Source organism: Gadus chalcogrammus, chromosome 7, assembly GCF_026213295.1.
Source record: "Gadus chalcogrammus isolate NIFS_2021 chromosome 7, NIFS_Gcha_1.0, whole genome shotgun sequence".
NCBI lineage: Eukaryota > Metazoa > Chordata > Actinopteri > Gadiformes > Gadidae > Gadus > Gadus chalcogrammus.
The window spans coordinates 32,174,676-32,187,556 of record NC_079418.1 but is presented as its reverse complement, the minus strand read 5'-3'; the positions used below and the strand labels follow the sequence as shown (position 1 = coordinate 32,187,556).

Sequence of the window (12,881 nt, the reverse complement as noted above, 5' to 3'; positions counted from 1 at the left end):
ATCGATGTGTTGATGATGGAGATGGTGTTGAGGCTGTTGTGGCTGTTCGTGTGAAATTGTTAGTATTTTATTTTATTTTATTTTGATAAGGGTTGCCTGTGTGTTTTATTTGAATGAGCTTCTTCACATTAACATTATAATATTACACAGCATTCATTTTAATTTGTAATCCGAAATGTCCTCATCTCTTCTGAATAATGCAATATATACTAACAGTAAAACAATCGATACAATGTAATGTTATATTTATAGAATATATTATTGTGCCTGATTGGCGCGAGATGACGTGACGCGTCTCCCCTCCAACCTACGTGATCACGTAAGTCCGGACGTCATGACGTCATCACGACCCGCGCCGGAGGAAGATAAACAAAAAGGGACGGAAGGACGCGTCGCGGCAAAACAAACCGGTTCAAATTAAAATCATAAGGAACATATTTATTAATATAAAATCATATTTATCATCCGAACTAGCATGGAGGAGGACATTGCGTTCCGCATCAGCGCCTTCTCCGCCCGGGGCGGGAGGCGCTACATGGAGGACGTGTTCCAGGTGAGGGTCGAACCGGAGGAGCCCCCCGGGTCTCGGGGTGGGGAGGACCCCCCGGGGTCCGGGATCGGAGAGGACCCCCCAGGGTCCCGGACTGGAGGGGACCCGGTAGTGCAGGACCCTGAACCAGAGGAGCAGGATGGAGGTGGGAAGCAGCCCATGACAGTAGGTCCACCACACCGGACTTCTCCGCAAACCGCGCAAACGCCCCTTGGGCCGGTGTCCGCCGTTTGGGTGGAGAACACCTCCACGGGGGGCCAGGGACCTGAGACCCCCTCCTCGGGGGGCACCGCACACACCACGGTCCACACGAGCCGGTCCGTGGCGTTCTTCGCGGTGTTTGACGGCCACGGGGGCCAGGAGGCGGCGCACTTCGCCCGGGACCACCTCTGGGACCTCCTGAGGACCCAGAGGGGCTTCTGGTCCCGGGACAACGAGGAGGTCTGCGCCGCCCTACGTAAAGGATTCATCGCCTGCCACCACGCCATGTGGAAAAAACTGCGTAAGTCCACAAGGAGATCTGTGTGTTTCTGTGTGGGGCGGCATTAGGCTCAGGGGATAGAGTGGGTTGGCTGGTAAACAGAAGGTTGCCAGTCAGAACCCCGGCTCCTCCTAGCTGAGTGTCGGGGTGTCCCTGAGCAAGACGCATCACCCTGACAGTTCCCGACGGCCTGGTGGTCGCCTTGTGTGACTCAGCCGTCGGTGTGTGAATGTGAGGCAATATTGTAAAGGCGTTTGAGTGGTCACTGTTTAGAAAAGTGGTGTAGAAATGCAGTCCATTTACCATTTATGGAGATTAGACTTCTAGTTGGTGAAACATAGGTGTTGTGTTGTCCCTGCACATGTTAGTTGTGTAACAGGGGAGTGGGTCGCAAGCCAAGCTCGCACCCACAGGAGAAGAGCAGCACTCGCCCTGTGGGAGTCACGACGCATTCCTCACCACGAGGAACGACCCATGTGAGGGGGAAGGTCCGTCCAGAACCGCCCCCATGGCTCGATCCTCCGTAGGAGAAGGGTCGGAACAATGCATCGGCACGGGGCCGCAATGATACAGAGTGAGTCATGGACATCTGAGATAATATACACACAGAGAAGATGGTTCTTCTCTGTGTGTACTACCTGTTGTTCCACTTGCTTCATTGGACGGTCTCGAGGTTAGTTTGGAAGACTCGGCTGAGAGGCTCTGGGTTCGAACCCCTAACCAAATCGTCCCAGAGTCAGACCCCTACCCGCCCCCTTCATGACATCACAACCCCTCGGAGGAAAGGGTCCGCAGTGACAACATGAGCAGCGAGTTTCGCTCTGACAGACCCAATGGGAGTGCTGGATCAACTATTGATCATTATTACGTTTACATTCAGCAAACGTTTTTATCCAAAGCGACTTACAATGAGTTAATTTGTCCAAAGAAAGAGAAACAACAATATATCTCTGTCGGTACAGTAAGGCTGTTCCTAGAACCAAGTGCCGAGCACTAACAACCACTAGGTTAACCCATTCCCCGAGTACCACAGAGATAGCTAGGGTAAGATGCTAAGTACTGTTAGGTGCAAGGTACTGTTAAGTGCAAGGACGTACAACATACAGTAAGAGTAGGCGTGTGGGGGGGTCATGACTCATGATTGATCCATTTCTAATCCAATCGTCCCCCTGTCCCCCGTACCCCTCTCGCCCGGTCTCTTGTCCCCCCCCCCCCCCCAGCGGAGTGGCCCAAGACCCCCACAGGCCTGCCCAGCACCTCAGGAACCACGGCCAGCGTGGTGGTGATCCGGGGGACCCAGATGTACGTGGCGCACGTGGGCGACTCTGCGGTGGTGGTGGGGGAGCGGGACGAGGACTCGGACGTCCGGCTGAAGGCGCTGGAGGTGACGCAGGATCACAAGCCGGAGGTCCCGGAGGAGCGGGAGCGGATCGAGAGGCTGGGGGGCAGGTGAGGCGTCCACGCGGGGCTTCATGCCTGGTCCTGAGGGTTAAGGGAGAACCTTCAGACAACGCTTTCTACGCTTTTTACAATCCTCCTGCCTCACATTCAGCCATTCAAATGCACACGTTCACACACCGACGGCGGTGGCAGCCACGCAGGGCAGGGCTTTGACTTTTGCGCAAAAATCATATTCGAAGATTGTTTGTTTATTGATATTAATATTCGAATATATTCGAATATTTATTAATAATATTTTGACCATTAAATGCCCTCAGTAAGACCTGGATTGGGCTTTGCGAGGTTTGTTTACCGCCGTTGCTATGGTTACCAATCTTGCGTGTTCCAACGGTTTATTAGATTTTTAATAAATCACTGTCCAATCAATACTTCATTCACTGCCTCTTCCGTGGTCATTACAATATTATGAATTGACTGCGTGGGGTTCTCCGACGTCCCTCCCTCTTGGCCTGCCCATAACAGGTTAGAATATTAAGGGGCTGTTCATATTGGAGTGGATTTTTGAACTGGTTTGAACTGGTTTGACTGACCCAGTTCCATGCCTGTGGCGGTTGGCCAGAGATGGTGTTACAGTCATGGGGTCTTCCTGGTCGTCTCTAGCCTTGTGTTGGATAACATTATTGGTTGTAACCCGCCGTGTGTGTGTCTCTAGTGTGATGAAGAAGTCTGGGGTGAACCGGGTGGTGTGGAAGAGACCCCGGCTGACCCACAACGGACCGGTCCGCCGGAGTACGGTCATAGACCAGATCCCCTTCCTCGCGGTCGCCCGGGCCCTCGGTAAAACCAGACTCCTCTCTCTCTTCAGTGTTGACCCTTGACCCTTAACAGCTGTCTGGGGTGGGCAGGGTCATGTAGAAATCTACATTTACATTTGGACCTTTTTATCCGAAGCGACTTAAAATAAGTACATTCGTCAGAAAGAAAGAGAAACAACATTAACGGGCTGACTGTAACGGGCTAACTGTAACGGGCTAACTGTAACGGGCTAACTAACGGGCTGACTGTAACGGGCTGACTGTAACGGGCTGACTGTAACGGGCTGACTGTAACGGGCTGACTGTAACGGGCTAACTGTAACGGGCTGACTGTAACGGGCTGACTGTAACGGGCTGACTGTAACGGGCTAACTAACGGGCTGACTGTAACGGGCTGACTGTAACGGGCTAACTAACGGGCTGACTGTAACGGGCTGACTGTAACGGGCTAACTAACGGGCTGACTGTAACGGGCTGACTGTAACGGGCTAACTAACGGGCTGACTGTAACGGGCTGACTGTAACGGGCTAACTAACGGGCTGACTGTAACGGGCTGACTGTAACGGGCTAACTAACGGGCTGACTGTAACGGGCTGACTGTAACGGGCTGACTGTAACGGGCTGACTGTAACGGGCTGACTGTAACGGGCTGACTGTAGCGGGCTAACTAACGGGCTGACTGTAACGGGCTAACTGTAACGGGCTAACTGTAACGGGCTGACTGTAACGGGCTGACTGTAACGGGCTAACTAACGGGCTGACTGTAACGGGCTAACTAACGGGCTGACTGTAACGGGCTAACTGTAACGGGCTAACTGTAACGGGCTAACTGTAACAGGCTAAGTGTAACGGGCTAACTGTAACGGGCTGACTGTAACGGGCTGACTGTAACGGGCTAACTGTAACGGGCTAACTGTAACGGGCTAACTAACAGGCTGACTGTAACGGGCTAACTGTAACGGGCTGACTGTAACGGGCTGACTGTAACGGGCTGACTGTAACGGGCTAACTAACGGGCTAACTGTAACGGGCTAACTAACAGGCTGACTGTAACGGGCTAACTGTAACGGGCTAACTGTAACGGGCTAACTAACGGGCTGACTGTAACGGGCTAACTGTAACGGGCTAACTAACGGGCTGACTGTAACGGGCTGACTGTAACGGGCTGACTGTAACGGGCTAACTGTAACGGGCTAACTAACGGGCTGAATGTAAAGGGCTAACTAACGGGCTAACTGTAACAGGCTAATTGTAACGGGCTAACTAACGGGCTAATTGTAACAAGCTAACTGTAACAAGCTAACTGTAACAGACTCACTGACAGACTATCCCCCCTCCCTCTCGTCCCGGTTGTCAAGGAGACCTCTGGAGCTACGACTTCTACAGCGGGGAGTTCGTGGTCTCCCCCGAGCCCGACACGGCCGTGGTGACCCTTGACCCCACGCGCCACCGCTACGTCATCCTGGGCAGCGACGGCCTTTGGAACATGATGTCCCCCAAGGACGCCGTCAACATGTGCTACAGCCACGACAAGATGGTGGTGCGTGTGCTCTCTCTGTCTCACTCATCGCGTTTCTGTCACACGCGGTCGATCCATACGGGTCAATGGGGTTCATTTATAACCCGTTGGCTAACGGTAACGGGCTAACTGTAACGAGCTAACTGTAACGAGCTAACTGTAGTGAGCTAACTGTAGTGAGCTAACTGTAGTGAGCTTACTGTAAGGAGCTAACTCTAAGGAGCTAACTGTACCGCTGGTGTCCCTGCGGCGCAGGGCCTTAGGGGCCAGTCGTGAGCCACGCAGCTGTAACAAGCTAACTCTAACAAGCTAAATAAAGGGCTAAGTAACGGGCTAACTTTAGAGAGCTAACTGTAGCGAGCTAACTTTAGCCAGCTCACAGTAGCCAGCTCACTGTAGCCAGCTCACTGTAGCCATCTGACTGTAGCGCTGGTGTCCCATGGACTCAGGGGCCAGCTGTGCGCGACGCGGCTGTAGCGCGCTAACTGTAGCCAGCTTCCTGTAGCGAGCTAACCGTAGCGAGCTTACCGTAGCAAGCTAACCGTAGCGCTGGTGTCCCCCAGGGCCCCAGGGGCCAGTCGTGCGCGGCGCGGCTGGGCCGCACGGCGCTGGTGTTCTGGAAGCAGAGGATGCTGCGGGCGGACAACATGACGGTGCTGGTGCTGGCCCTCCAGGAGCGCGGCGGGGCCCCCCTGCCCATGCACCAGGACGAGGTGGTGCTGGACCTGGCCGCGGGGGCCCGCAACGGCCCCTACCCCGGCTCGCCCCCCGCCAGCGGCTGTAAAGACAGACAGGTGAGTGGCCGCACAGTCAGGGTGGCCGACTCCCGGCCGGTGAAAGGGTGAGGGTTGGAACCCCCACGTCTGCGGTCGGCCTACCGGATTCATCCTGAGACACTGGGCCATACTTAGAGGTGTTCCGATACAATTCTTTCCTTCCCGATACCTGAACTTGAGTATCGGGCCGATACCGGAATAAATACCGATACAGCATCTAGCGTTGTAACTACTTATAGCACTTGTTCTTACTGAAGGGTTCTCTTACGACAGCAATGTAGTGCGGGTTCACTTAGTGTTGACTAGATCATTTACATTTAGAATCACTAATTATATTAATAGAATAATAGATTAATTTGGATTCTTGTAGTTTAGCGGGAGCATCAATGTTTTTCCGGCTTGGTAGCTCGAACACACGTTGTCGGATTTGACGCGTTTCTCATTCCGACGTTCCCACCATTAGCGAACGTGTCATCACACCGTAGTGTTTGTGATGCTCTCTGTGTCGTAAACGAGTCACCTGATGGTAGTGGATCGGCGCATTGACTTGCGTACTGACCGATACACGATACTGTATTATCGGCAGAATCGGCGGAATTTCCGATACTGGTATCGGTATCGGATAAACTCTAGCCACACTTGGGATAAGAGCATCGACCAAACGGCCTAGTTCATGTCGGGATAGCCAAGTGATCCAAGAGGTTTGACTCCCTGCCGATAAAAGGTTCCGGGTCTGATTCCCCTGTGTCCGTAGCCTAACCCGGTAGGCCCCCCTTGTGCAAGGCACCCCCTAACCCAGACCTGCTCTTTATTGAAATGCATCTGAAAGAAATCCACGTCGCTTTGGATACGAATGTCCACTGAATGATAAAATAGGCTCAAAGTCCTTCGTATATTCTGTTGCAATTGGACGTTGATGAACTCTCATCACTCGTGTTATTCCAGTTCTTACTGGTTTTAACAGACTTGTTTCTCTGCTCTTCCTGCGGTTCAGAACTCGTGGCTGAAGGGCCAGCAGACGGAGGAGGAGGAGGAAGCCATGTTCTTTGAGGAAGAGGAGGATATTTGTGGTGATGGACACAATGAAGATTGGACATGTCTGGAGTGGTAGCCAGGTAACGCAACAAAGAGGCTTTTTAAAAGACCGCTAACTGATGTATGATCAACGGAAATTATTTTTAAAAGACAAATTACTTACCTTGCTTTTTTTTTGGAAGCTTATCAGAAAAATATTTCTAAATTATTATTTTTCGGCCTTCTTGCCTCATGGACCGGTTCGAAGACCAATCACAAATGTTCACTTTTATTTTTTAATTTTTGGATAAAGATTTTATTATTTTTGCTAACCATGGTGATGGTTTATCTCTTCTTTTAATTCCGTTCGTGAAACACAGTTCGTATCAAATGAAACGTTATCTAAAGCACAGTTGACAGTCAACCTCGTTCTCTTCAACTATCAAGGTCGAAGGTCAACCTCCCGTCTCTGTTTACTGGGGCGGAGGCAGCGCTCTGATTGGCCGGCCTGAACATTCCTCTTCATCATGTGAACTGTGCTGTGGAACCGTTAGTTCGTTTTTGTGTACCTTTTTTAATTTTTGTTTGAATTGTTTTGTAAATATGTAAGAATTTTGCCTTTTAGCTTTCTAAAAATACTTTTTAAACAGATTTTTTTTTTGACAGCCTCATGCTCACATAATTGCCAACACACAAGTCAAGCCCTACCTTTTAAATGTTTACATGTTTTTGTAATGAAATGTTTAGAAAGTCATCTTATCTATTTTCATACTTAGAATCATGTGCAGCCTATCTGAAAAGACGCAGTGGTTTAAAAAACGTTTAATCCGAGTTTAATGTAGCCCACTTATAAGTGTAAACATCATTGAATATAGTACAACTATAATTTTACATCTGTTGGTTGTGTTCCCGTTTTTTTTAACTCTTAAGGTGCGAATATTCGCCGTGCGTTACCTGCGCCGTGCGTTACCTGCGCCAGCAAACTTTTCACGAGTGATTCATCATCGAGCGAAATTAAGTTCAGTTGAAATATTTCAACCCGAGCGAAAGCTGCGTGAACAAGGTCGAACCATTTCTCTCACTGACTGTTTAATTTATCTCTGGTGTCTCAGCTAAGCTTTACATTGGTTTTGTGCTGTAAGATGAACCTGACGCATAAAGTTGGGGGAATGATGAATTGCGAACCATGAGGTGAACGCTATTGTCTGGTCTGTTCTGGATGGTACAGATCCTAAAGGTCTCTTCAGCTTTGTCTAGGTATTTCCTGTGTAATAAAGGTGCTATAGGTGATGTTTTAAAGAAGTGCAACATGAATCTATTTTGTATAAAGGACGTAACCGTCAGCTACGGGTGAAACGGTCTGTGAGAAGATCAGTTTTAGTTGGCTGAGCGCCTGACCAATGAGGACATCTCTTCGCTGATTGGTCTGGAGATCTACCGCGCCTGTCAATCACAGCTGTAGGAAGACCTCCCAATGGGAGGAGGAGGGAGGATTTTTTTGTTACATTTCACATTCTTGCTTTCTTGCCTTTTTCTGCGCCCTCTTTACCACTCTGTAATCGTACCGGCAGCAGTGATTTATTTTGTTCAGTTGTTGGATGAATCTGTGAAATGGGCTGTGTAATACGTCTCTCGGCCTGGTCAGCATAAAGGTGTGTTGTGCCATTCGTCTTCCACAGAGTCTGCCTTCACTAATGTTCTCTTTAAATAGGAGTCTATTGTCATGGAGGATCACCATAATTCTGCCATCTTTATGCGGGGGCAGCCTCGGTTGCCATGGTTTCCATAAACAAGTTAAGAAGCAGTTGAGACATTATGCACAAACAATGTTTCAAAACATCGTGTTCCTGAACGATGGGGTTTTATGTCCGGTCTTTTGTGTGTTGCCAAAGTTTTGAAGGTCTTGTTTGCACAGTACGTAATTATGCAACAGTTTTACATGAATATGCAACCAGCTACAAGTCATTCGGGCATGCCGCTTCGATCGACTTTTATTGTGCCGTCACTGTGAACCGTCAGTCATTGTCTGTGTTTCTCTGTCAACTGTTCCTGGTCCTGGGGTTGAGGTGGTGGCTGGCTGGCTTTGTTGAACTGTATTAGGTGTCTGACTTGAACGTGTGTGGATATGGTGTGGTAATAAATATATTATAATTTCTAAACTGGTGTTTTATATTGTTTGCGTATATAAGATACATAACAGAAATTGGCATGAATTAATTATTCGTGATTATTTGTAGTGGTTTGATTATGCCCTTCTGTATGAATATTTCCAATAGTGCAGATGCATTTTCCGGCCTTTGATTTATATGTAGTACATGGTTTCCGGCCACTAGATGACGCTAAAGGAAAGCTCTCGGACCGGTAGGAGCCTGATGGAATGACGTTAGTGCTATGAGGGTGAAGAACTGGCCAGGAATTATTCTCACTTATATTCTAATGAGGATCTTTAGATCGGGTTCTGTAGTGTCTCATGCTTTCTAATATAATAATAATAATAATACTAAATGAAATTTATATAGAAGTAACTGAGATTAAGTAAGGTTGATTTGGTTTTTGGATAAAAAAAACAATTTTGCTTCCCTGAGATTTGTAATTTGATTAAGGAAAATGCAATTGCGTTGCTTTAAAGTTTTAAGGGAATTTCTAAACATGAATGAACATTGAGAATATGCCTGCGTGCCAAAGGCCTGCTGCGCAGAGTGGCGAAGTCACGCCCCTTCCGGTAGAGCCCATGGGACCTATGAGATCGAAAAATATGAATGGGTTTCAATGGAGAGAAAGTAATTATTTTCTGGTCCCAGTCTTTAAATGCCCCGGATTACACACATGTTTGGATTTAAATGATAATTTTTCATGCAAAGAAAACATTTTAGTGAAGAAGTATGATAAAGATTCCAAGGGGAGGATAAAAGCATCGAAAGAGGCGAAAAAAACATTATGAGTCGGGCGCTGGCCGTTTCGGCGCCCTATGCGACTCGAAATCAATTTGCGCCCTGGACAGGTCTTCCGAGCAGGGTGGGGGGGGTGGGGGGGTGCTACGGTGACGGTTTCGGGCCGCCCTGGCGATTGCTCCCGCGCCCCCTCCCTTCTCCGCTCGCGTCGTATATTTTAATTAACTAATTAAGGGCGCCACCAGAGGGCGCCCCCAACGCATTTGTCGCCCTAGGCGGTCGCCTAGCTCGCCTATCCCGAGCGCCGGCCCTGAGTCGGGGCATGTGGAGGGTTTCAGTTATGCCGATGGGGCGATTGTCGGTTGTCCCCGCCAGTCGCAAAATTATCATTTAAATCAACAAACAACATATCTGTAATCGGGGGCATATGGACTTACTTTCTCTCCATTCCTATTTTTCGATCTCATGGGTCCCATGGGCTCTACCGGAAGAGGCGTGACTTGGCCACACTAGAGCAGCCGGTCGGAACCTCTCCATCTCGCCCGCCTCTCCTCTCCTCCATCACGGGTCCTCTCCTCCATCACGGGTCCAAGTGTCTCCGCCTCAATATTTCATCGGCTGTCATCCGAGCATCTGCTGGCCCGCGTGACGCTGGGACGGCCTGTCGCAGCCCATCAGCCAATCACGTGTCACCGGGCCTCCCCTCGCGCAGTCAAAACCTACTCCCGCCCACGCCGACGTGTTCATCGGGGACTTTGCGTTATAGTTAACGAGACGAGCACGAAGGGTGCGTCGTGCAGTGAGCTCTTTCCTATAGAAGTTCTATTATTATTATTATATATTATTATTATTATATAAAAATAAGCAAACTTATTTTTATATTGTCCAAACAAAGGTTCTATAAATAGAACCTTTGTTTGGACAATATAAAAATAAGTTTGCTTATTTTTCAGTTTCTTATATTTACAGCACTGATACGACTCTATAGCCTGCATGTTTAAACTGTCATTTGTCCGCACTTACTGTATGTTGTAGCCTACGTCCTGGCACTTAAAAAAATAGTACTGAGCAATGAGCATCATGTAGCATTTTATCCTAGCTATCTTTGTTGTGTACGGGGAATGGGTTAACCTAGTGATAGTTAGTGCATGGCACTTGGTTCTATGAACATCCTACTGTACCGACAGCGATATATTGTTTTTGTCTCTTTCTTCTGACAAATTTGCTTATTGTAAGTCGCTCTCGATAATTACGTCACTGCCTGCCATTCGCTAGGCTGAGAAGACTTTAGTTCCCTACACCCTGCTGGTTGAATGCCACCCACATATTGCTGTGCTGGTAGCATCTCACAACAGGAACATACCTTCATACCTGTTCTCTCTCTTTAGTGCCTCCTGTTTCTTTAAACAGGCGGTAAGGACAGCGGTCGGCTCGCAGGTCGCAACATATCCTAAACCCTGTGAGTTTAAGGGCCTGGTCCAAAACCGTTTCTCTGTGCAGAACACCAACATGCATGCCATGCACACACACACGCACGGACACACTCCGACGCACACACACGCACTTAGCATACCCTCTCAATCTCAACGCTCCTCAGAAGAGTCATAAAAGTTTGATGATTAAATCAGGCGGTTGCTCCGCGGGAAGCACTGTGGTCTCAGAGCGCACGTTTGATCGAGTGTGTGAGAGTGTGAGTGAGTGAATGTGTGTGTGTGTGTGTGTGTGTGTGTGTGTGTGTGTGTGTGTGTGTGTGTGTGTGTGTGTGTGTGTGTGTGTGTGTGTGTGTGTGTGTGTGTGTGTGAGTGTTTGAGTTAGCGGGTTAGTGTGTGAGTATTAGTGTGAATGTGTGTGTGTGTGTGTATGAGTTATCGTATTAGTGAGTGTGTGTGTGTGTGTTAGTCTGACTCAGTGTGTGAATGTTAGCGGTTAGTGTCTGAGTGTGCGTGTGCGTGTGTGAGTTGTCGTGTAAGTGTGTGTTAGTGTGTTTGTGTTAGTGTGTGCCAGAGCCCCTCTCTGTGGGCCGTCCTGAGAGGCTCTGCCCCCCCCCCCCCCCCCCCACTACAGGGAGGCCCCGGAGTGGCCCTGTGAGGGGTGGCGCCCCCCCCCCCGTGTGGGGTGAGGCGCCCCCCTCTGATGGGACCTGACACGGCCTCCTCTCCCATCTCCTCCTCCTCTCCCATCTCCTCCTCCTCCTCCTCCTCTCCCCCTCCTCCTCCTCTCCCCTCTCCTCCTCCTCTCCCATCTCCTCCTCCTCCTCCTCCTCTCCCCTCTCCTCCTCCTCCTCCTCCTCCTCTCCCATCTCCTCCTCCTGCTCCTCCTCCTCTCCTCCTCCTCTCCCATCTCCTCCTCCTCCTCCTCCTCCTCCTCTCCCCTCTCCTCCTCCTCCTCCTCCTCCTCTCCCATCTCCTCCTCCTCCTCCTCCTCTCCCCTCTCCTCCTCCTCCTCTCCTCTAACCTCCTCCTCCTCTCCTCCTCCTCTCCCATCTCCTCCTCCTCCTCCTCCTCTCCCATCTCCTCCTCCTCCTCTCCTCTAACCTCCTCCTCCTCTCCTCCTCCTCTCCCATCTCCTCCTCCTCCTCTCCTCTAACCTCCTCCTCCTCTCCTCCTCCTCTCCCATCTCCTCCTCCTTTCGGTGCTCCTGGCTCCTCCAACCACCTCAAGATGGAGGAAAACCTTCCGTTCCACGGAACGTTCTGGTCAGTGTTCTCTTCTAGAACCTTCCATTCCACGGAATCTTCTTTTCTAGAACGATTAATTCCACACATTTATTCCTGGATTATTCTGTGGAAAGTTCTTGGGAATTCTTTGAACAATTTTGAACAACGCAAGCACTTTGTGATACTGCTACGTGACACTTGGCGAGTGTCACGTTGCAGCATCACGAGTATAACGAGTATTCAAAGTCTCAAAGTGTTTCCCTGCCAAAACTATTTAATCTCCAGAGATGCAAGAGGATGGGGTCACCTCAGAATATTCTGGCGTCTTGAGCCGATTGTGAGGGATGTGATGATGCCATGTTTTGATTTAAGTCAGCTAACACAGTTCAGGCCTAATGACTGTAAAGTAGGTTTGACGCGCTTTTGACTGGCAGAAAGTAGGGTTTGCTTATGTAGCATCTTATATAGCATAAAGCTATATAGCTGAAGGGTCCTGAGTTTGAGTCTGGCCGAAAGGTAAAGCCAAAAGGTTTGGGGTTTGATTCCCGATGTGTCTGTCTTTTGGTGTCCTCGAGCAAGATGCCCTTGCTTTAGGGTTAGGGTCACAGCTCCTTAATGGTCTGTATCTTAAAGTCACTGGGAATCACTTTGTTATGAAAGTTTATGCCAAATAGTGTGTAATGCAATTTACTTTTTATTCAGCTGAAAGATAACTTAAAAGCTAAACATTAGCTTCTTGCAGAACACATATTTTGAAACCAGTTCTGTTTGTTTCCT

At 49.3% G+C, this 12,881-nt stretch overlaps 1 protein-coding gene across 3 annotated transcripts in view; it reads left to right on the top strand.

The window, feature by feature from the left end:
* The first annotated feature begins 337 nt into the window (after positions 1-337).
* Positions 338-12,881, top strand: part of LOC130386583 (protein phosphatase 1D-like) — a 20,172-nt gene continuing 7,628 nt past the window's right edge. The window contains exons 1-7 of one of the 3 annotated variants that reach the window (XM_056595591.1): positions 338-1,052; positions 2,252-2,480; positions 3,145-3,269; positions 4,607-4,788; positions 5,331-5,561; positions 6,538-6,658; positions 7,005-9,044. In XM_056595591.1, coding sequence (XP_056451566.1) covers positions 476-1,052; positions 2,252-2,480; positions 3,145-3,269; positions 4,607-4,788; positions 5,331-5,561; positions 6,538-6,654 — 1,461 coding nt within the window. In that variant the 5' untranslated portion in view covers positions 338-475 and the 3' untranslated portion in view covers positions 6,655-6,658; positions 7,005-9,044. Of the gene's footprint in view, positions 1,053-2,251; positions 2,481-3,144; positions 3,270-4,606; positions 4,789-5,330; positions 5,562-6,537; positions 9,045-12,881 lie in introns of those variants that run through there. The other 2 variants (XR_008896135.1, XM_056595590.1) reach the window with 2 other exon arrangements.